The sequence below is a fragment of the Natator depressus genome, chromosome 18 (genome assembly GCF_965152275.1).
Source record: "Natator depressus isolate rNatDep1 chromosome 18, rNatDep2.hap1, whole genome shotgun sequence".
NCBI classification, from domain to species: Eukaryota; Metazoa; Chordata; order Testudines; family Cheloniidae; genus Natator; species Natator depressus.
Genome location: NC_134251.1, coordinates 8,797,203 through 8,819,568, shown reverse-complemented (window position 1 = coordinate 8,819,568; position 22,366 = coordinate 8,797,203). Strand labels below are relative to the sequence as shown.

At 52.0% G+C, this 22,366-nt stretch overlaps 1 protein-coding gene across 1 annotated transcript; it reads right to left on the bottom strand.

Annotated features, from left to right (window-relative positions):
* On the bottom strand, positions 1–15,689 carry HTR6 (5-hydroxytryptamine receptor 6). Its single transcript, XM_074975289.1, has 4 exons — positions 15,281–15,689; positions 14,143–14,875; positions 2,114–2,272; positions 1–1,184 (listed from the first exon to the last, which is right to left on the bottom strand). The coding sequence occupies exons 2-4, from the start codon at positions 14,866–14,868 to the stop codon at positions 759–761; spliced, it is 1,311 nt and encodes a 436-aa protein (XP_074831390.1). The 5' UTR covers positions 14,869–14,875; positions 15,281–15,689; the 3' UTR covers positions 1–758.
* Positions 15,690–22,366: the final 6,677 nt, after the last annotated feature.

Sequence of the window (22,366 nt, the reverse complement as noted above, 5' to 3'; positions counted from 1 at the left end):
CTATGCCCGCATCACTGTAGCATCTGAGCACTTGTTCTCCTGCTAACAAAGCGCTCAGGGTCCAGTGGTGATGGCCATCAGTGGCTGCCTTTGGCTGTTCTGGATCCCTTGGCCTTCCGTGCCTGCTAAGTTTTGTTTCTCTCTCTCTCTCTCTCTGGCTGTAATTTTACTATGTGCTGCTTTTTAATCCAATTTTAAAATATAAGCGAGCGGAGGAGAAAGTGTCACCGCTGTTTTCTTAGCTCAGGGACCATAAACCACTGAAAACCGGGGCAGATCACGCAGGGGGCAGAACGTAAAAGTGCCCTGTGCTGCTCTCCACATTACAAAGCGGAAGGGGGACGTGGGACAGTGACAAACCAAGTAGAGTATAAGGAAAGCAACACCAGGCAGGTAAACTTGGCAATAAAGTTTGGGTTCATCATATTTAAACAATCCCAACCTGTAACCACTGAAAAATTATCTGTGATTTCCATACAAAGAAGAGAGACGTTTTCCCTCCTCCCCACGATTAAGGAGACAGCGAACGTTGGGATCAGTTTCTATGTATAGGGGGAGTATATTGTGGCTTAACAATGTTTCACTTTGGCTCAGAAGGTTTGTACATGTACACATCACGCCCTCCTTGGCTTCCCCATCAAGGGTGTCACTATATTCCTGCAGGAACTGCTAAGGTGTCTGTGCATAGCCTAAGCTTGCGGGGGGAACCAAGAGCAGGCCCCACCTAACCTCCCGCCACCCCCGTTGGGGCAGCGTGGTCAATCCATGGGCGTGTTCAGCTGGTTGATCTGCAGCTCCTGGTCCATGTGTTCTAAGTCGAAGAGGTTGACTGAGTCGGCACCCGTGGCTGGGATGGACTCCAGGTGGGGGTCTTTGCAGGCAGGCAGCAAGAGATGCTCATTCACCTGGATGACTGAATCAACTGAGTCCGTCTCGCCCTGCAGCGTGAGCACGTTCCTGAGGGACATCCCCAGCCGGGGCCCGCTGTTGGAGTTCCGCATGGAGAGGGAGATGGCGCTAGGCCGGCCTTCCCAAGAGTGCCGGCAGCAGGGCAGGTACTTAGCCATGGCTCTTTTGAAGTCCCTCATGAAGAGGGGGTAGATGATGGGGTTCATGGTGCTGTTGCAGTACCCAAGCCAGGTGAGCACGTCAAAGAAGCCGGCAGGGACGCAGTCACACACTGCCTGGGCGGGAGACAGAGCACAGATTAGAACAGGCCGCACCTCCTGCCCTCTCCCAGCATCATCTGCAAAGGCATGGCAACACCTTGCTGCGACAGCTCGCGTCCCACCCAGCTCTGCACAACGACCAAATCCAGCCTTTCCCCTGTTCTCCAAAGAGGCAGGTCCCCATGGGGGTTAAGAGAAAAGGACCTGCATGCAATAAACACTGCAGGGTCCTGGGGCAGGTCCCGTCCGGCTCAAGGGTTGGGGCAGGCAACTAAAGAAACTGCTCAGAGAATGAATACAGGGCCATTGTGGGAAGGGAAGGGAGACAAGGGGTCCAAACTCCATTTCCAAAGGGAGCTGGGTTTGGCTGCAGATGGAAGGGTGATGCTGTCTGCGCCCCAGACAGGTCATATTTCAGCAGTTGGCTGCCCCTAGTACACCCTCTCCTGGTTGATGTATGAGGCAGCACGGGTTAGTAAGGAGCTCTGATCCTGCAGCAAGGTGTTGGCATAGTGGCAGGTGAGCGGCTGGGAGGTGGTGGTCAGGAAAGCGATTTCCGAGGAGGGTTGACGCGGCACCAATCAGGGACTGGGCATGGTAAATATGGTAAAGGGCCATGAATAAAATTTCCGAATTCCTTGCTTCCTAAATCTTGGCTGTAACTCATCATTGAGACGGGGCTGAGTGTTTTACAAACATTAAAAACCACAGTCCTTGCCCCAAAGAGATTACCGTCTAAAAGTCCATCTTGGCAGGGCGGGGAAGGGCCAGCTCCCTACCATTAAATGCGGAAGATGCCCTGGCTAAGTCAACCACAAACTTTGAGCTAATCGCTATCACAGGCGCCAGTGACCAACTCTCCTTCTCAGGGGCCTTTCCGGGGCTGTGAGTGGGTTTGACGTACAAGGGCAGGGCATCTCTGGCCTCTTCTGCCCAGGACTTACTTGTGCCATATTAGCAACAAAGAAGGGGAGCCAGGCCACGAAGAACATTCCCAGCAGGATGCCCAGGGTCAGGCTGGCCTTCAGCGCCTTTTTGCTGTGCTTACTGGCAAATTTCCTGTTCTCTCCCATGGCCACAGCTTGGCTCTGAGCTCTGGGGACCTGAAAAGGACAAGAAACCCTGTGAGAAAAGGGGGCTGGCGAAAGAACACAGGCCGGAGGGGAGGCGCCGCTGCCTTACATATCGAGGACCTGCCGATCCAGCAGCGGTTGGTCTTACTATTCACTTGTACTGCAGGCACGCCTCGAGACCCCCGGTCAGCCACTGGGGCCCCATTGTGCTAGGCGCTGTACAGACCTAGAACAAAGCGAGGGCCTGTCCCCAAAGAGCGCGTTTTCCTTGCCAGCTACGTAAAAGGCACCCATGCCTGTGCCCCTGGGCACTGGTACAAAGCTAAGGAATGTGACCGTAAATTCCAGCGCCGGGTAAAGAGCCAAGCAGCCTGTCAGCGTTCCCCAAGCTGAGGCAGCCAGGCTCTGCCGGAGCAGTTGAGGAAGCGTAGCGGGGGAAGCTGCGAGCACGTCTCAGGCCCTGCAGTGAGCAGCACGGTACGAGACCTGGTAGAGCACAGACTGCTGGGCACCAGCCATTCCCAGCCAGCAGGCCAGCCCCTGGGGAGCCATTACCAGCTGGCACCCCTAAGAGCAGCCCTGTGGCTGTTGGCATTTACACTGGGGATGGCTCAGGGAGAGGCTGTGCACAAAGGGGACTTAAAGCTCCCTTTGTGCCGCAGAGCTCGTGTGCGGTTCTCCAGCATTGGCCTAACTTAACAACGCTGGGGTCAGCCTCCTCTGAGCAGGGGGGAGTGACCGCACGGGGTGGTGTGGAGCGGGCTAGATCTCCATTGCTCAGCCCCAGCGGCGTTTGTTACCTGCCCGTTAGCGTCTTCCCGTAAACCAGCGCCGATGACCCATGTTAATTCCTCCCCTCGCTCTCTCGTCCACTGCCTTCAGTGCACATGCACCCCCTGAGACAAGCATCAAACTTGCTCCCTTGGGCCCACGCCGCCGGTCCCTGCACCTAATGGAGCCAATTCTTCCCGGCCTCGTGGTAGCATTTTACACCTGCTACGCCCAGCTGTAGATGAGGCCATAAGGAGGGATGAGATGGGGAAATCAGGCTTTAAATGGTTTTCTGGCTCCAGGAGTGCTCCAGGCCTCAAGCACCCACCCCAAAAAATAGGGACTGCTCAGCACCCACAAGCCACAGTCACAGGCAGCGCATGACCCTGCATTTGGGGCGGCTGGGCAGGAGCGCGGGAAGTAAAAAAGCACATCTGCCCAATGGGCACCTGTACTCCTGTGATCCTTGACGGCTGGAGAGGCCCTTTGCAGCTGGCATCATTTAGAACAGCCATGAGGTTCCACTGCACTGCGCCATGGACAAATGTGGAGTCTCCCCCCAGCTTTGGGGGTGGGGTGGGGGGGGAGGCACAAACAGATTCTTTATACTCACCCTCCTACATCAGCCCCAGCAGTGGACAGGGCTCACTGGGCTCAGCTGAGGCCCCCAGAGAGGAAGGGAAATGGCTATAAGTTGTCGATCTGTTACAAAGTGATGCTCAGAAGCAAAGCAGCCTCCTGGAGTGGATTGTAAACGTCAGTGTTAATAGCCCGCCAAGAATAATATGCCTGGGTGAAGAAAACAAGCAGCAACAGCTCCGTTTTGTACAGATTCTCTTGCTGGGCTTTCAAGCTCTTTCAACGTTGTTACAAGTGCAAACGCTGGGCAGGAAATCCACTAAACGGGAAGCCTTTCAGGCCTTCACCCTTTAAACACCAGCATGGCTGGATACACCAATAGGTGACAAGGGCTAGAAAGAAAACGAACTTTGACAAAGACATAAGTCACTTTAGCTTGCCATCAGTGGGTTGTCTGTGCCCAGATACACGTGGTCCTTGAGCCATAGATCAGTTAGTCGTGGGAAGCCAAGGAAATCCTCAGTAACTTTCCCAGCCAGAGGATGGATGTCCCAGCACTACACTCCCTGGGCCAGAGCCTCTGGTGATGTAAATCAGCACAGTAGCTATACTTCTAAGTAGCTCTACTGATTTATCCCAGCTGGGGATGTGGCCCTCCATATTTTTTGCATTATCGCTTGCAAAAATTATGACAACCTGCCATCAGCCACTGTTTGCAGCATGGAGCCGTTTGTCCCACAAACACAGCACGGCTTGTGCTTGCAAGTCTGCTGCCTTTCCCAACAGCTCACTTATTCCACAGCTGCCCCCCTGCAGCGCCAGCGAGAAGGAGCCAGTAGCTTGTTCCAGAGAAGGAGCAGATCCCCTTTTATGGGCCGGCAGCACATCCCGCAGTGTGGTGTGCCACACAAAGGGTGGCACCATAAGGAAAGTGTTGTCCTGGCCCCTGACTGGGCAATGTGTGATGAGGGCGCAGTGAGCTGTGGGACAAATCCAATGGCACCCTTCTGTGGCCCTGATCCTGCAAGATGCTGAGGTGCTAATTGATCTCCACAGCTATTGGGAGTTGAGGGTCTCAGCACAGATGGTCCCAGACACAGTGGAATCCGCAGCAGTATTGTAATGTGTAAATAGCATGTCAAATACTAAGCAGAGCACCCATGGGAGGTAGGTGGGTGTTATGATCCCATTTTACCTCTGGGGAAACAGACACAAAGGCCTAGAGCCTCAAAGATATTTTGCCACCTAACGCCCATTGAAATGAACGTGAGTTAGGTCCCTAAATATCTTTGAGGCTCTGGGTCAAAGAGCTTAAGTGAATTACCCAAGCTCACGCAGGGGCGGGCCAGGCTTAGCGCAGGCTCAGCTCAAACTGTGACTGAAAGTACTGACGAGCTGCATAGTGCAGGGGGCACACAAGCTACATGAACTGAGTTGTATTGCATTGAATTTCTCGGGGATTTATGGTGCAATCAACCTTCGGGTGCCAAGTGTGACAGGAACCACCGTGATCCTTCACTGACAGCCCAGCCCTGCCCTGCAGGGGGTGCTGTGGTTAAAAAAAAGCCACTGGGGAAAGAAAAATTACTACTCGCTGAACCAGAATGGCTATATTATTTGGGGATTTTTTATTATTGCAGAAACCCAAATGCCTCAAACTACTGAAGATTGAGTGATGATAAAGCCTAGGCTCAGGGTGCATATCTAGCTATTGATTAGAACAGTAGCTTAATTATATTTTTCAAAGAAAGGGCTCAATCTACACCCCTCAGAGCCAGCGCTGTCTTCTATGCAGTCCTGCAATCTCAAATTAAATTATCCTGTCGTAATTAAGTAAGTTGCAGCTTGCTGATCTGCCCACCCTTCGAAGAACAGGAGAGATTTAAAACATAACACCCTGATGGCTCTCTGCTTTGCATGTTATTTTTACCTATCATCCCAGTTAAATTCATTCAGTGGTGGAGACAAATGACAGCTGTACTATTAGAGATGTAACAAGACTCTTTTTCTTACATACCAGCTGCTACCATTCCTTGTACAGCATGATCAGGAAAGCTTAATTTTCATTCCATTGGCTTAACTGGGAGCAGGATGTTTACATTGTAAGCCCCTGATTCAACAACACACGTGAGCACATGCTGACCTTGAGCACTGGCTTAGGTCCCATTGACTTCAAAGATTTAAGCATGTGCTTTAAAAGTGCTTGGCTGCAATGAGGCCTAATACAGCTTGTATAAAGAAAAGGAGGACTTGTGGCACCTTAGCGACTAACCAATTTATTTGAGCATAAGTTTGTATAGTCCCTGCTGTCCAGGGTGCTGAAAGCCCTTCCTTTTTATCAATGAGGGACACGGTTTCACAGACCGAAGTCCATCAGTGTGAATACAGATGTTAGTTAAAGAAACATTCTGGGTCAGATCCTCAGCAATGGATCTGACCTAGAATGTTGAAATACATTTTGTGGCAAAGTCTGATCTCTCAGAAAAGGCCTTTCAAAATTGCTCCTGTATTTTGTCTATTTATTCTCTGCTTCTCCTTCCACCTGTTAAAATACTTTATGACTTATCTACAAGTGAGTTGGCTGGGTCAGAGACTCCCAGCTCCTTATGTGAAAGAAAAAGAACAGCAAGCTAAATCAAGGTACTTAAAAGCAATTAAGTTTGTCTGCTCGCTGTAGGATACTAGGTCAATAGAGACCATTACTCAGGAATTAAATCTGTTACATTTAGTACCAAATAATTTTCTCCTGCAGAAATATATATTATATGCAAAATCAGACATCTTTTGTGTGTAAAAACACATCTAGCAGCTCAACCAGTGATGTCTGAAAAAGGAGTCTATACTGTAGCTTGCTTAATATTGGAGCCTATATAGTAAAATCAGAAGACAGGTATTCAAAATAATGCAGTGTTGTAGAATTTCAAATTCTCTACCAGTTAGAATGAATTTCTTCCCGTATGTATGCAGCATCTTATGCACATCTACATATATAAACCCCCACACATCATGAGAAAGATTTGTGATGAGAAAAAGAGATAAACGAGCTTGGATATTACATGTGTGATGGCTAAGGCTAAGATTTTGTCATGGATATTATTAGTAAAAGTCACGGAAAGGTCACGGGCAAAAAAGAAAAATTAATGGAAGCCGTGACCTGTCTGTGACTTTTACTAAAAATATCTGAGACAAAATGGGGATCTGCGGGTCCCCCCCCGCCTGAAGAGGGGCAGCAGCACAGGGGCAAAGGGGCTGCCTGCAGCAGCTGGGGGCCACAGGGTACCCCTGCCACCTGCAGCTCCAAGGATTTCAGCAGCCAGGAGCTTGGGGATGGCCCCACTGCCCACGGCACCTGGGAGCTGTGGCGTGCTCCTGCCACCCACCACGGAGGGGAGCTGTGGGATACCGCTGCCACCAGCAGCTCCAGGGACCCCATCACCCCTGGCAGCTGGGAGCTCAGGGGGTTCCCCTGCCACCCCAGCTCTGGGGGCCCACGATGGCTAGTAGCGCAGGGGTTCCCCCACCATGGCCAGTATTTGCAGGGTTCCCCACTGCCCATGGCATCCAGGAGCTTTGGGGTTCCCCGCTGCCTGCGGCAGTTGGAACTTGCAGGGTTCCCTGCCACCTCTGGCTGCTTGGAGCTCTGGGGGCCACCAGAGGAAGCGGGGGGAACCTGCAGCTCCCTGCCCCCCGCGGGTGGCAGGAGACCCTGCAGCCCCCGACCACCGCAGGTCACAGAGGTCGCTGGAAATCACGGACTAAATTGTAGCCTTAGTGATGGCAATAGCCATATGACAAATTGTGGAACCATGTCATAAATTGCATTTATTTCCTACTTCTGACAATTTGCACTTGCTCATTATCCATCTATATTTCTAGTCAGACTGCTTTTAACTTCCCACATCCCAAATAGCTTAAAAGAGCTACCCTTTTGGTGGAGGTGAGGAGAGCCTGATGATATGTACAACTATATAGATATTCCTTCTTTCCCCACAAATATTGCTGTGGGCTGAGTTGATAGATGGACAATATTCAGCACTGGCTCAGAGATGGATTTAAAGTCCAATGTTTCATGACACATCAGGGCTAGGGATCAGTGATTTATAGCACTGGAGAAGAATTGGAAATCCTCCATTACTGGGCCATGTTTTCCTCTCACACCAGTGTAAATTACAAGTCATTCCATTGGCTTTGGTGGAATTTCATTTGTATAAATCAAGACTGACTCAGAGGAGAATCTTGGCCCACCATATAGGAAGTAAGGCCCATATTTTAAAGGGGTTGAGGTGTTGCAGTGATTTAGGAGTGTAAGTCTCATTTTCAAAAGTGAGATAGACACTTAGACTCCTAAGTCCCATTACTGAAACTTCAGTTCCCAAATACCTAAGTCATTTTGAAAAGGAGACCCAGGCTCCTAAATTGGTTAGGCTTTGCAACACTGAGCAAAACCACACTTCAATACCTTTAAAAATCTGCACCCAGGTCCTTGTGCGCTCATACGGTCAGTAATTCATTCTCACTGTGAGTTCTGCTTTCATCTCGCTACACCCCCTGAATCAATACAGTTGTACGTATTAGTTCATTGATTAAATGCTCTTTTTTTAAAACCAGTTGGCAGATTAAAATACACTTGCCTGGAACATTAGTAACTGTCATGACAGCTGAAAGTGACAGAGCAGGGAGATTTCTCTGGCATTGTTTTTTAAGTGCAGCGGGTGAGACTGTATTAGTCATCTCAGCCTTCAGTTCACCAATCCGGTGAATGTATGGCTGGCCAATTCCTAGTTACAACTATTGTTGAACTCAGCTCTGAGGTTAATTAGATTTCCTGATGGAGACAAATAGAAGCTCAGTGGACTGCACTAAAGGCTAGCTGCAGAAATCTGAGGTTTGGGGGTGTAATTTTCTCCCCTCTTCTCTAACCCTACCACTCATCCAGCTATCACAGGGCAGAACTGACCCTTGTCTACATGGCCAGTGCATGGGCTCAACTGAGACTTAAGTGATGCATAGGCCTCATACTGCCCCTCTGCGCAGGAAAGACAAGGTAGGTGAGGGAAATGTCTTTATTGGACAAACTTCTGTTCATGGCAGGGACAAGCTTTCGGGCTGCACTGGGGTCAGTGAAATTCTACAGCGAAAGCCCTTGCAAAGGAAGTTTATTTCTCGCTAATCCCCACCCCGCCACTGTCCTGCAAAGCTCAGCACACAGCCATGGGAACATGCGCTTCGTAAAAGAAACCAAAAAATTGGTGTCAAATGCTTTGAAGCTGCTGTCAGTCCAGATGCTTTGCCCCACCCACCCCTTCCCCAACCATAATTATCACTGCCACACCCCCCACACCTAGCAATTTGAGGGGAATGGGAAATTATTCCTTTCCTGAGAGTAACATCAAGCTCCGCAATTCTTAATAATGGGCATGACAGCTTCTCCTCCGTACAGTTATTTCAATGACTGCTGTTACCTTCTCCATAAGTGACTGAGCAAGAAGGAGGGAGAGCAAGAGAGCGAGCCTCTTTTTCTCCAGCAAAACTCCTGGGCTCCCCAGCGTTCATAAAGGCCAAACTGTGAAACCCCATCATGATCTAGATCACCAGACACCTGTGAGAACCAAAGTACCGCGTGCCGAGCAGGGGACTGGAAGAGGGAGGGGGTCAGGACCACTGCAGGAGAGAAATAACTTCTGCTGATTTTAAGGAGATGGCGCCTAGATTCTATTCCCAGCATGCGTCTCTGAGCAAGTCACTGAACTGCTCCGGGCCTCAGTTTCCCCCATGGGGGTAAATAATATTTAACACACACCCTGGGGGTGCGGGGAGGCATAATTAATCGAGTGCTGTGAAATTCTAGAAGGAAGGGTGCTCTAGGTGTGCAAAATGTTGTCCCAAGTGCCTAGAGAGAGGATGGAGAGAGATTTGGGGGGGAACTGGCAGGAGCTAGACACTTTACATTAAACTACCCTCTTAAGTTTTCTCCTCCTTGTAAGAAACCTTGTCATTTCTGGGAGTCACTGGACAGACATCTCTCACCCATCATGTACTTTGACCCCCCTTGAAGGCAATAGATTAAAGAACACAGTCATCTGAGAGAACCAGAACATACTGCCAAGAAAGTTAAACCAAGAAAGGCCTAAAATCATCAACACTTGAATGCTGAACTCATCCAATATGTGGGGTTATTTATGTCAAGAAGAACCATCTATTTTCAAACCCTCCTGGTCATTTTTTCCCTCCTTTTCTAGCATCTCAATTGTTTAGAAATTAATCTTGGTGTTCTTCAGATCTCTAGACATAACGATCCTACGATTGCATCTAAGAGCTTGAACCTGTGGGAATGGGCTTTCCCCCACATACGCTTCGCTTAGAAAAGGATTTTTTCCATAGACACAAAAGCAATCAGGACACAAAGGAGTTCTCCACTTACACCAGTGCAAACCCAGAGTAACACCAGCGAAGTTCCCCAGTATAAAACTGATGTGAGAGGGAAATCAGGCCCCTTGCTCTGTTCCCTGGGGAGAAAAACTTTTAAACTAACAAAAAATAAAATCCACTTTTGCCAGTGGCCTGGCATCAGCACAATCGCCAGCAGGGCTTCCCGGATATACCACGGACTAACAAAGAATTTAAACAAATGGTCTGAGCTGTGAGACTGTGGATGCAGCTAAATACTAGGCTCTCCTCAGAGTTCACAGGGCACCGTGGGGAAATAACCAAGAAATACAAACACCCGCAGATCCTGGGTCTCCTCACCCCTGCTTTGGAGTAAATCAGGTGTAACTGTGCTGTAAAACCAGGACAGTCAGGCCCATGGCCTCCGGCTCTGAGTTCCATCACCTGATTTACTCCTGCTTTGCACTGTTGCCATAAGCGCAGAATCAGGCCCAGAGGGCCCAAGCTGGCCAGTTGCCAACTGGCTCCTGTGCGGGGGCAGGCCCCCTACTGAGTGCAGCAGGCGGCGAGTGCACTCAGCCTCTCACAGGATCAGGCCCAGATAATGTAACTCCCTTGCTGTCTCCAACTCAGCGCGGCTAAGAGTTTACCGAACAGACTAGGCCCCAGCTGTGAGGTCTTGCCCCATGGGATAGCCTTATTTACAGTGTGCAAGTCAGGAAATTTTCCTTCAACTAGCGGATGCGCGTGGCAGACCATTCTCAGGGTGGATTTTCTGTTTTGGAGGGGTTTAGTAGCTGAGGTATAAATAAAAGTCTCTGAGTCAAATCCTCAGCTGGTGTCAACAGACCATTGACGTCAGTACAGCTGGGCCTGTTTAGTCTAGCTGAGGGTCTGTCCTGCATGCCAAGAGCGACCCACACACACACACACACACACACACTTACTTTCTGGGTCTCAGCTGCCCCTCTGTAAAATACAGGTGGTAAATATTCCTTTGTGTTTCTTGTCTGTTTAGATCTTGAGCTCTTTGAGGCAGGGTCTGTCTCTCGCTATGGGTATGTACAGCGCCTAGCACAATGGGGCCTCCAGCTCAGCTGGGGTCTCTAAAGGCCCAGTTCCACAAGGGGGCTTGGACATCGCAATGCTGAGCATTGTGGCCCCTAACTTTTAGGTGCCTAGGCCATCACAGGAAAGCCTGAGTGAGGTGCCTAGGTTCCCCATGCAATGCATAGCCGCAAAAGCCAGCACCCTAGGCTGTGTGCTTCAAGGCTATGGGGAGAGGTGGGGGATGGAGGGCTGAGGGAAGAGGTGGGGGATGGAGAGGTGGGAAGGGACAGGGACTCTCACCTCAGCCCTGGGTTGGGAAAAAAATCCTGAGATTTGAGCGTTCTACCACAAAATCACGAGGGAGGCATCATTTCCCTTAGAAATCACATCTCTGGCGATAAATTCATACAAGTTGGCACGTCTGTCCTAGCTCAGCAGCCCCTTCTGCCCACCCCGCTCCCCCATGCACCCTGAGGGAGCTGGAGCTTGGGTTTCTTTCCTTCAGGAGTGCACGGGCAGAGAGACTGACAAGACACAGCCCCCGGGACACCTGGCCCACCCCCAGCTTCCCCTCACGCTCTCATAAGCCACCTCAGCCACCTGTTTGGAGCCAGGCCTCTCCCCTGTTGTTCGCAGTGGCTTTGGGCATCTCTCCTTTGCCTCTTGTGACCCTTTCCTCTGGCCCCCCCCCCAGCTTTACGGTGCCGCTCCATCCCCTCCTCTGGGCCATTAGCCTCGCCCCATGCTGTGCCAGCACCCTTCTGACATTAGGGCCAACTTCTCACAGCTCCTCCGCCCCCTCCCATTGACGCCCGACTCTCCCCTCCCGCCTCGCTCCACCTGCTCTGATTCGCAGAAGTGCCATCCTGTTTGGAGGCTTCCCTTTCTGACACGCCTGCGCCCCCTGAGCCGCAGACGCCGATCGAGCCTGTGAGCCAGGTGTCCCACTGTGCAGAGCCCGTCCCTGAGCCTTGGCAACATATTGACCCTTTGCCCCTGGTCAGGTGTGGTGGAGGAGGTTGCACCTGCCAGCTCCAATGCTCAGAGTGTTGTGACAATGTTCATGTGGGTGCATGGGACAAGCCCACACTTAGTGCCTCAGTCTGGGACCAATCCTGCAAGGTGCCGAGCTGTTTCTGCCCAGGGTTATGCCCCATCAGTGCCCACTGTAGACAGTGGGAATGGAAGGCGCTCAGCACCTTGCTGGAGCAGGCTCTGTTCAGCACATTTTTAGCTTAAATGCTTATTCTAAGCTCCATCCGGGAGTACTTCTGAGTTTGCCCGTCGGGAGCGAGAAACACTGGAGAAGATGAGTCACTTGGCCTTCCAGCTTGTTGTTCTGTGGGGCCCTTTGCTGCAGGGGCTATTGATGCAATAACAAGGGGGGCTCTTGGGTGAGGCCCCGGAACATGCAGGAGAAGGCAATGAAGAAGGTATTGGAATGATAATAGTGAGCGATCCTTAAGAATGAGCATGCACAGTATAGCCCCCTCTGGCTGAGGATCAGAATCGTGTAATCACAGCCCCTGGGGGTTTGCCTACTCTGGAATCAAAAACCCACGGCTGGCCTGTGCCAGCTGACTCGGGCTCAGGGGCTGTGTAGATGTTCGGGCTCAAGCTGCAGCCCAGGCTCTAGGACCCTGCAAGTTGAGAGGGAGGGTCCCACCCTCCACCCTTAGCCTGAGCCCAGGAACTCAGCTGGCACGGGTGTCTCATGGCAGTGTAGACGTACAGTGAGAGGCAGGTAAGTATCACCACCCTCCTTCTACCGCTAGGGAAATTGGAGATGCCGAAAGGGGAAGTAATTTGCCCCCAGGACACCCAGTGGCAGAGCAAGGAACAGAAGCCAGGTCTCCCGAATCTGCCCCATAGAAATCCATAACGACTAGCAGTTCAGCCCTCCCATGGCTCTAGTGCAGCAGAGGCCCCCACACGTTCCCAGTGCAGCCAGGTTTGTCTAGCTGAGTAAGATGGTCCAGGTCAAGCTGGGTTCAGCTAACCTCACCCACCATTCCTAATCCAGACAAACCCCAACACGCTTTAGAAGACTGACCAGAAGGAGAGCCCCCCAGGCCTGTGGGAGCACCTTTCCCCCCTGACACTCACTGTTTCCTCCCTCGGCATCATGCTGCAAGACTCCCTGAGGCCAGCCCAGACAGTCCCTTCCCGCTCTCTCCCCATTTACTGCCCAGGCCTCGTTAATCGGTGGCATTCCTCGCTGTGGGGAAGCGGCTACCCAAAGGCCTGGAGGCTGCTGACCCAGGTCAATGGCAATTTGCTGCAACCTAGGCCCCCAATCCAGCTGCCATTGAAGTCAGCAGGGGACTTCCCCACTGCTGGATCAAGCTCCTATTTAACAAGCGATCATAGAAACCACCGGAGAGGAAAGGATGGGGGCAGAGATCTCTTGGGAGGATACTGAATATTAAGCCCCACTGAAGAGCTGTGGGGAAGGGGGGCGGGAATTTTAGTCAGCTTCTCCTCTCCCCAATTAAACCCTTTCTCAAAATGGCTTTAACTTGTCTCCATTCCCCGAACCACCTCTTTTCATTCCTCTTGTAAATTATCATCACGTCAGCTTTAACTTTCCAAGCTACAAACAAAGGAACTTTTCCAAGGTGGGGGAAGGGGAGAGAGGGAAGAATCCAGCTGATCTTGCCTGTAACTGTTTTGTATGATCCTTTCTAATCCTTCCACCTTGCGAGGGCAGGGGGCTGTTGGGGAGGGATTGGAAAGCACCAGGAAGGGACCGGGTGGGGGGAGGGAGGGTCAACCCTCAGGCTCCCTCTGCTGCATAAGTTGCTTGACTCTCACCCCCATTCGTCCCCCGGCCCTTTTGCACCTCAACCCAAGGCTACAGCATCCCCAATGACTTTCTCTGCCTGCAAGATTCCAGCCCTTTAATGGGTTTAAAAGCCACAGAGCTCAAGCTCCAGCGGTCACCACCACAGCTGGTTTCATAGGCGGGGTATGATTTTTTTCCCCAGCCTTCCAAGGAGAGGGCAGGGAGGGTGAAACCCACCGGCCTGGCTCTGGGATCAGCAGGCATGAAGCAGCCAGCCCCTCCTGCACGCACCCAGGGCAAAGCCCCACCAGCCGTCAAACCTCGTTACCTGTTGCAGGGGTTCATCGGAGGTGCTGGCCATGTGGGTGGTGAGCGATGCCACCTGCACGGCTTGCTTCCTGGCAGCCAGGAGGATCCGGCAGTAGGTGAAGGAGATAGCCATGGATGGGAGGAAGAAGGTCAGGCCGGAGGCTATCAGGGCATAGGGCAGACTGACCAGGAGCCTGCACTGGTCCTCTTCCACGTGGGAGGTGCTGTTGAGGGGCCTGATCTCAAACTCCAGCTTGTGCCACCCCATTTTGATAGGCAGGAAGGAGGCCAGGGCGGCCAAGGTCCAGGTGGCGAAGATAAGCCACACGGCCCTGCAGGAGGTCATCCTGAGCTTGTACTTGAGCGGGGAAATGATGAGCAGGTACCTGTCCAGGCTGATGACGCAGAGGTTGAGGATGGAGGCACTGCAACACATGACGTCGAAGGAGTACCAGATGGAGCAGAATTCGCCCTCCAGCACCCACCGGCCATACAGCTGGTTCAGCATGGCTGGTGGCATGACCACCAGGCCCACCATCAGGTCAGACATGAAGAGGGACACCAAGAAGTAGTTGGAGGTGTTGCGCAGGGAGTGCTGCGTGAAGATCAGCAGGATGAGCAGGAAGTTCCCCAGGGTGGTCAGCAGGATGATGAAGCAGAGGAAGGCGGCCACCCAGCTGCTCCCCCCAGCCAGGGACCTCTCCCCAATCACACTGGCATTAGGGCTCCCAAAATCTTCTGCCATTGAGGACCTGGAGGGGAGGAGGGGCTGGAGGTGGAGGTGCGGAGGAGGGCAGCTAGCAATTCCCCTGGACAGCTCGGCACAGAGCAGAGACCAGGACTAGGTGATCATTGCCATGGGCCAGCTTTTAAAGGGAAGATGTGTGATCCAGATCTCTCTTCCTCCATCCCTCTCTCTCCCCCTCTTCCCCTCCTCTCTCTTCACTGGCAACCAGGGCAGAATGACATGATCAGGAGCCGATCAGCAGAAGAAAGGTCCCCCCACCCCATCCCACAGCTCATACCGAGGCACTTCCTAGTGACTGCAAATGCCACTTAGACGCCTGCTTGGCCACCTCTGGGTAGAGGCTGGTGTGGGGAGCAGATGCCCCTGAGTTCCTTGCTCGGCTTCACTCTCTCCCTCCTCCTTGCCTTACCTGTAGGGCTCTTTCTTCTGGGGGCCGCGAGCCTTTTCCTTTCAGCTGCTGTGTGTCCGATCACGGCTGCTGCTGCAGACAGAGCAGGCAAGAGGCAGAATAAACCCTGATGCAAGGGAAGCGAGAGGCTCCTACAGAGTCTCGCTTGTGGGAGAAGGCTGCAACGGGGAGGTGTGTGCGAAGGTAGCACAGAGGTGTCGCCCCTTGGCCAGAGGTGGGTGTGTGCGTGAGCATCCTCCTTCCCCTTTAGCATCCTCCTTCCCTCTTATTCTTGCTAAAGAAAACAGGGATCTAGTCTAAATCCTATAGAGTAGCAATTGGAGAGCTTTCTTTTCTGCCCTTAAAGAGACAGCAAACACTATCTTCCCCAAACTCAGCTGCTTGGATTAAAGAGGAAGATCCAGCACGCTGTGTGGATCAGCAAGGATTTAATCACAGTCACTGAGCCCAATGGATGGTTTAATCCGGCAGTATGCAACACAAAAACACACTATGATCTCAGCAAATCAGCCAGCAAGGGGTTAGGCTGTTCCCGCAGGGGGACTTTCTGGGATCCCCCTCGCTGCTTAGGCATTAAAGGCATGATCCAAAACCCACTGCCATCAATGAGCATCTTCGGTGGCTCAGGCCCAGGTACTGCGTCCCTCACCATGGCATCGGAGCACGAGAAATATCAGCTATTGGGAAAACCGTCATAGGCAGAAGGTCCGTTCGGAGCAGCAACCCAAGGGAAATGGAAGAAGCCGGGTTGCCTGGGTCACTTGAAAACTAGACACCACGCTGGGTGACCTGTCTGCATGGGAAGGGACATGGGCGATGGCGCCAACTGTTCTCACTTACAAACCAAGGCGACAAGGGAGAGAAAAGCTCTTTGGGGCCTTTTGGAAACGTCAGCTTTGTTTTGTTTTTTAACCATTTCTTTCTTATTTTCCTCCCCCTCTAAGTCCTCTGCTATTGGACTGGTGCACGGGCCAAGGCCTCTGCTAGTGTAAATCAGGTATAGCTCCACTGAAGCCAGTTGACACCCGCTGAGGAGCTAGCCCTGGGTGATGACGGGAGCCTGCATTTACAGGTGGGTGCAACACAAAAATTAGTCTCCAAAGGACAGCTAGGTGGCCTGGCGGAGTCACCCGAATCGCCGTTTCCTTTGCCTCGTCACAACCCCGCTACCAACCGCGTGTGTCAGCCATGTCTCCAGCTCCTGTTCCCCACTCTCCCGCGTCCTGCCCAGTACCACACTCACCTGGTGTGCCTTGGTGTTAATCCAGCCCCAAACCTACAATGGATAGTTCCCAGCCAAGGCCTCTGCTGCATGCCCGGGGAGCCCCAGGGACATCAACAGGACCCATTGTGGGTGCAGTGACATGCCAGAGCATTATCAATTGCAGCGTCAGTGCCTGAGTTTTTCGACTCTTTGGGGCTGGGGCTGTCTTAGGACTATTTTCATACATCGTTCCCATGATCCCAGAGGGTTTGCAAACAGAGCTAAGGAGCCACAAAGCTACCTTGTTAGCCAACTTCAAATCCCTCCACCAAATTCCCCTTTGCTGTCATGCCTACTAAATCCTGACAACAGGCTGCTGGTGTACTGAGACCACAGCCTAGCACGCTGACCAGTATTCACAGTCATAGAACTGTAGGGCAGGAAGAGACCTCAAGAGGTCATCTAGTCCAATGGTTCTCAATCGGGGGTAGGTGTAGCCCGGGGGGTACTCAGAGGTCTTCCAGGGGGCACATCAGCTCATCTAGATCAGTGTTGCTCAACATGATTGCAGCCCCCAGGAGGGTTACAGGACAGGTTTGGGGGTGGGGGTCACAAGTGCAGGGCCGGCATTAGGGGATGGCAAGCAGGGCAATTACCCAGGATTGCACCCCACGGGGGGCCTCGCAAAGCTAAGTTATGTGCTTCAGCCCCGCTGCCTGCAGCTTGGGCGAAACACCAGGCTCACAAGTGACAAACAGGCTCAAGTGTCACGCTGACAGGTAGGTACAATCTTTGTATTCCAGTCCATTTATTGTATAGGTATATGGTAAAAATGAGAAAGTCAGCAAAATAATAGGTTTCAGAGTAGCAGCCGTGTTAGTCTTGCGACGCTTTTGTATTTTGATCTCTGACTTTGTACGCAAGTCGTTTTTAAGTGAGGTGAACCGTGGGGGTACGCACGACAAAGCAGACTCCTGGAGGGGTACAGCGGTCTTGAAAGGTTGAGAACCACTGATCTAGTACAGCCTCCCTTACCCCCATGCTAAGGCAGGACAAATCATCACTGACAGGGCATGTCCAACCTGTCCTTAAAAACTTCCAGTGGTGGGGATTCCACAACCTCCCTAGATAACTTCACTAGATGCTTCACGATACTTAGAATCAGCGAGTCTTTCCTAATATCCAGCCTAAATCACCATTACTGCAGATTAAGCCAATTGCTTCTTGTCCTGTCTTCAGAGGACATGGAGAATAACTGATCTCATTGTTTCCTTATATCCGCCCCCAGCCATCTGTTGTCTCTTGTCTTATACTTGGATTTGGAAGCTCTTTGGGGCAGGGACTGTCTTTTTCTGTGTTTGTACAGCGCCTAGCACAAAAAAGAATAAGACGACTATTTTGTCCTCCTCCCTAAACTCTAGAGTCTTTTCAGTGCTTCATATTTTTATTTAGTTAAAAAAAAACATTCAAATCTTTAACTGTTATTAAATGCCTAAAATCGAGAGCGGCTCCAACAAATGTGGAGGGCGGGGGGAACTACACAGCTTTGTGTTTTGAACAATCCACCTCCGGGTGCTTCTAAGATGTTTAATTTGCTGCTGTTTAATTATCCAGCCACTGGACTGTTTCATGCTTCAAAAGAACATCTTCCTGGGATTCACATTTGCAGAGGTGGGGCCGGATTCCCGCTGTTTCGCTGGCAATGACTAGAGTAATGCATTTGGCTTCAGCAGGGTTACTTTGGATTGGCACCACTAGAGTAGAGAGCAGAATTTGGCCTATTTGGCCCGCAACTCTGATGGATCAGCGAAGCTTTAAATATTTAACATTTCCCGAGTAAGATGTTTGTCTCCCTTTTCCAGATGGGCGGGTAAATGCCAGCCAGCGTTTATTGTGCTCCTGAGACTCCAACCCTGCTTCTGCCTCAGAGCGGCGGGGAAGAGGTGAGCAGCCCGCACTGACAGTTCACAACGGAGGCTGGAGAAAGAGACAAGCAAACCCTCCAGATTTCCCCGAACGGCTTCAAGTGGCCTCTGGATGAATTATTGCTGCAGGACGAGGCTGGTCCCTGATCACTGATGGGCTGCTGGCGGAACTAATGGGAAACCGGGAAATGAATGAAAGGGAGTGATCCAAATGAATGGCTTTTCTCAGAGACGCTTTTTACCACCTCTTCAAAAACTCTGGCCAGTGCTCTCTCAATCCCTCACTCCCCAGCCCTATAGCTCAGCCCTGATCCCTGAACATCCGCCCTGCATGCTGTTTTGCAGAGCGTTACAAAAAAATCAAGTGGTGCACGGAGCAACGAGGACCTGCTGTTAGGCCCGGAGAAAATGTTCTTGTTAAGCATGACACTGCTGTGACTGCAGGAGGAAACCCACACGGCTCTCTCCACACTGTCCACTTGCTACAGAAGAAGAGAGCGCAGGGGCTGGGATCCAGGCAGCAGGGGATACATGAGACGCTCCCCAAGACTGGTCAGGAAACACTAAGAACAATAGCAGCAGAAGAGGCTGAACCTCAGGTCGCTCCTGAATCTGCAGGGATTTACCCCTGGCAACGAGGACATAACCGTACTTTGCACATATATAGTGCCTTTCCGCCAGAAATCCTAAAGCACCTTAGGCTCGAGGGCCAATATCATTAGGCTCAGTTCACCGATGGGGAGACCGGAGCACAGTCCAGGTTAGGCCAAGATATTTCCCAAGTAGGAGCCTGAACTTAGCCTTCTAGGGCCATATTTAAGCTCCCAAATAAGTGACCTGATTTTGCCAAAGTGCTGAGTTCCCATTGACACCTGTATAACACCTGTGCAAGTGGGATCAGAATCAGGCCCATAGTCTGGATGCCTTCAGCAATCCCAACACAGATGTCCAGACTGGTCACGAAGGGCCAGGGAGAATTCCCCATTACCACCCCCAAAATGAGACCCCTGGGAGCTGCTGGGTGCTGAGTCCTTTGGAAAATCTGGCCACAGTCATTCAACACCAGGCGGTAAATGAAACCAAGGGGCTGTTTTGAGGGAGGCTGCTTGGACCCCCCCCCCCCGCCCCGGCTTTAAATCCCGAGTTCTCTCCCACTAAGGCACGCAGATTTCAACTACAACCTGGCCCATTCCGGGGCCGCTGTTGGCCGTATTTATCCTGAGAGCACTTGAATCCTGACACCAAGCCCATCAGCTGCAAGAGCTATAGGACGGGTTCAGCCATCACGGATCAATAATGTAGGACCGTCCCCCTGGCCTGCTGGCAAGGGGAGTGACAGTAAAGCAGCAGCCCTGGAGCTGACCAGGAGTATTCCCACAGTATTCTTGCCAGCAAGTTAAAGAAGTATGGGCTGGATGAATGGACTATAAGGTGGATAGAAAGCTGGCTAGATTGTCGGGCTCAAAGGGTAGTGATCAATGGCTCCGTGTCTAGTTGGCAGCTGGTATCAAGTGGAGTGCCCCAGGGGTCGGTCCTGGGGCCGGTTTTGTTCAATATCTTCATAAATGATCTGGAGGATGGTGTGGATTGCACCCTCAGCAAGTTTGCAGATGACACTAAACTGGGAGGAGTGGTAGGTACGCTGGAGGGTAGGGATAGGATACAGAGGGACCTAGACAAATTGGAGGATTGGGCCAAAAGAAATCTGATGAGGTTCAACAAGGACAAGTGCAGAGTCCCGCACTTAGGACGGAAGAATCAAATGCACCGCTACAGACTAGGGACCGAATGGCTCGGCAGCAGTTCTGCAGAAAAGGACCTAGGGGTTACAGTGGACGAGAAGTTGGATATGAGTCAACAGTGTGCCCTTGTTGCCAAGAAGGCCAATGGCATTTTGGGATGTATAAGTAGGGGCATTGCCAGCAGATCGAGGGACGTGATCGTTCCCCTCTATTGGACATTGGTGAGGCCTCATCTGGAGTACTGTGTCCAGTTTTGGGCCCCACACTACAACAAAATGTGGAGGGCAACAAAAATGATTAGGGGACTGGAACACATGACTTATGAGGAGAGGCTGAGGGAACTGGGGATGTTTAGCCTTCAGAAGAGAAGAATGAGGGGGGATTTGATAGCTGCTTTCAACTACCTGAAAGGGGGTTCCAAAGAGGATGGATCTAGACTGTTCTCAGTGGTAGCAGATGACAGGACAAGGAGTTCTGGGGGAGATTTAGGTTGGATATTAGGAAAAACTTTTTCACTACGAGGGTGGTGAAACACTGGAATGCGTTACCTAGGGAGGTGGTGGAATCTCCCTCCCTAGAAGTTTTTAAGGTCAGGCTTGACAAAGCCCTGGCTGGGATGATTTAGTCGGGGATCGGTCCTGCTTTGAGGAGGGGGTTGGACTAGATGACTTCCTGAGGTCCCTTCCAACCCTGATATTCTATGATTATGCTGCGGTGGCTTGTGGTGACGGAGGGACTTCAGCCTAGCCGGAGAAGCCATTCCCGTGCTGCACACAGCGGCTTTTGGTGAAACACAGAGAGGGCTTCGGCTCCAGGGCTTGCATTTACTTGCTTTTGAGGTGACCCATGAGAACAAATGCGCTTTATGGTTCTCGGCAGTGTCGCTGTAGCTGTGTGGGTCCCAGGATAGGAGCCAGACAAGGTGGGTGAGCTAATGCCTTGTTTATACTGGACTCTGGTTACCTTCCCCAGCCCTGGGGAAGAGTGCTGTGCCACTCCGCACCTCGTCCCGGCCACCAACAGATGTTGGTCCAATAAAAGCTATTCCCTCACCCGCGTCGTCCCTCTCGCTCTGGTTCGCATCAGACCGTTCCTGGCTGAGCTTGACAAAGCCAGCGGAGAGACTGGGGTGTCTGGCTCCCACTTGGAATTCATGGGGGTTGGGCATTCCAAGTGCCCCCCCGCCAGGGACCTTGATCCTGCCCCATACAAGGGCAAACACCTGGCGCTGAGCAGGGCAGGGCATGCAGGAAGGGAGCCCAACCTGTCACTCATGGGAGCATGTTTGGGCAGCCACCAGGCTGCCCCAGACTAGCAGCAGGAAGGGAGCCCCGGAGCAAGCGGCTTTGTTAGCATAAGAATCGCACCTGAGACCAAATGTCAGATGCCACCTTCTCCAGCCACACCCTGACCCCTTTTGCACCCAGCTCTCTTCAGAGCAAGAGAGATCCAAGGGGCCGGAGACGTCCCACCACTCAGCAGAGAAGGCTGCCCCCAGCACCTAGCCTCACTTGCACCCGCGGACAGTCTGTTCACCGCTACGCTGGAGCACAATAACCGTGAGTTCCCTGCTGAGCACCGCACGAGGACGTGCAGGAACACGTTCAGAACGAAACCAGGCAGGGTGCAGAGAAGGGCTGGATCTGTCTTGTTTTGTTACTCACCCCAGCCCCCACCAGGTGGAGAGATCAGAGCGACGGGAGCAGCAGGCAATGAGTCCACATGCCCAGGGAAACAGCCCACATCCAAAATGGGGGCAGGGAAGGGGAGTGACCAGGCAGCTGTCTCCACACATTAATCTGAGTTCATTTCCATCTTGGCTCCTAGCACCAGCCTTCTCACTCCCCAGGCACTCTGGCTGCTGCAGGAAAGGTGGGGGGGCTGGGTCAGTGGCTGGGTAGGGATGGGGCAGAGACAGGATCTCAGCCTGATCAGCGCAGGGAGAGGCCCAAGAACCACCCTTCTACTTCACTCTGTTCCTTCCTGGTACAAAGGACAATGTCAAACCCACCTGGGAAGGAGAGGCGGGGAAGAGCTGGTCTAACGGCTCCTGAAACAGAGTCCCAGAGCTCAGCCCAGTCTTACCCCAGAGTGCTTGGGCCCAGCCCCATCTCAGACTGCCCCAGAGCTTCCATGGGATGCATACAATTGATGTGGAATAATGGTCACTGGCCCTTTAACGCTCAGTGGGGCAGGGGGAGTGCTGTCTCTCTCT

Excerpts from the sequence above, each read along its gene's own strand:
- HTR6 (XM_074975289.1), bottom strand. The coding sequence starts at position 14,868 with ATGGCAGAAGATTTTGGGAGCCCTAATGCCAGTGTGATTGGGGAGAGG. Across the intron at positions 2,273-14,142 it reads CCGATGAACCCCTGCAACAG|GTCCCCAGAGCTCAGAGCCA; the intron begins GTAACGAGGTTT and ends TGTCCTTTTCAG. Across the intron at positions 1,185-2,113 it reads TTGTTGCTAATATGGCACAA|GCAGTGTGTGACTGCGTCCC; the intron begins GTAAGTCCTGGG and ends TCTCCCGCCCAG.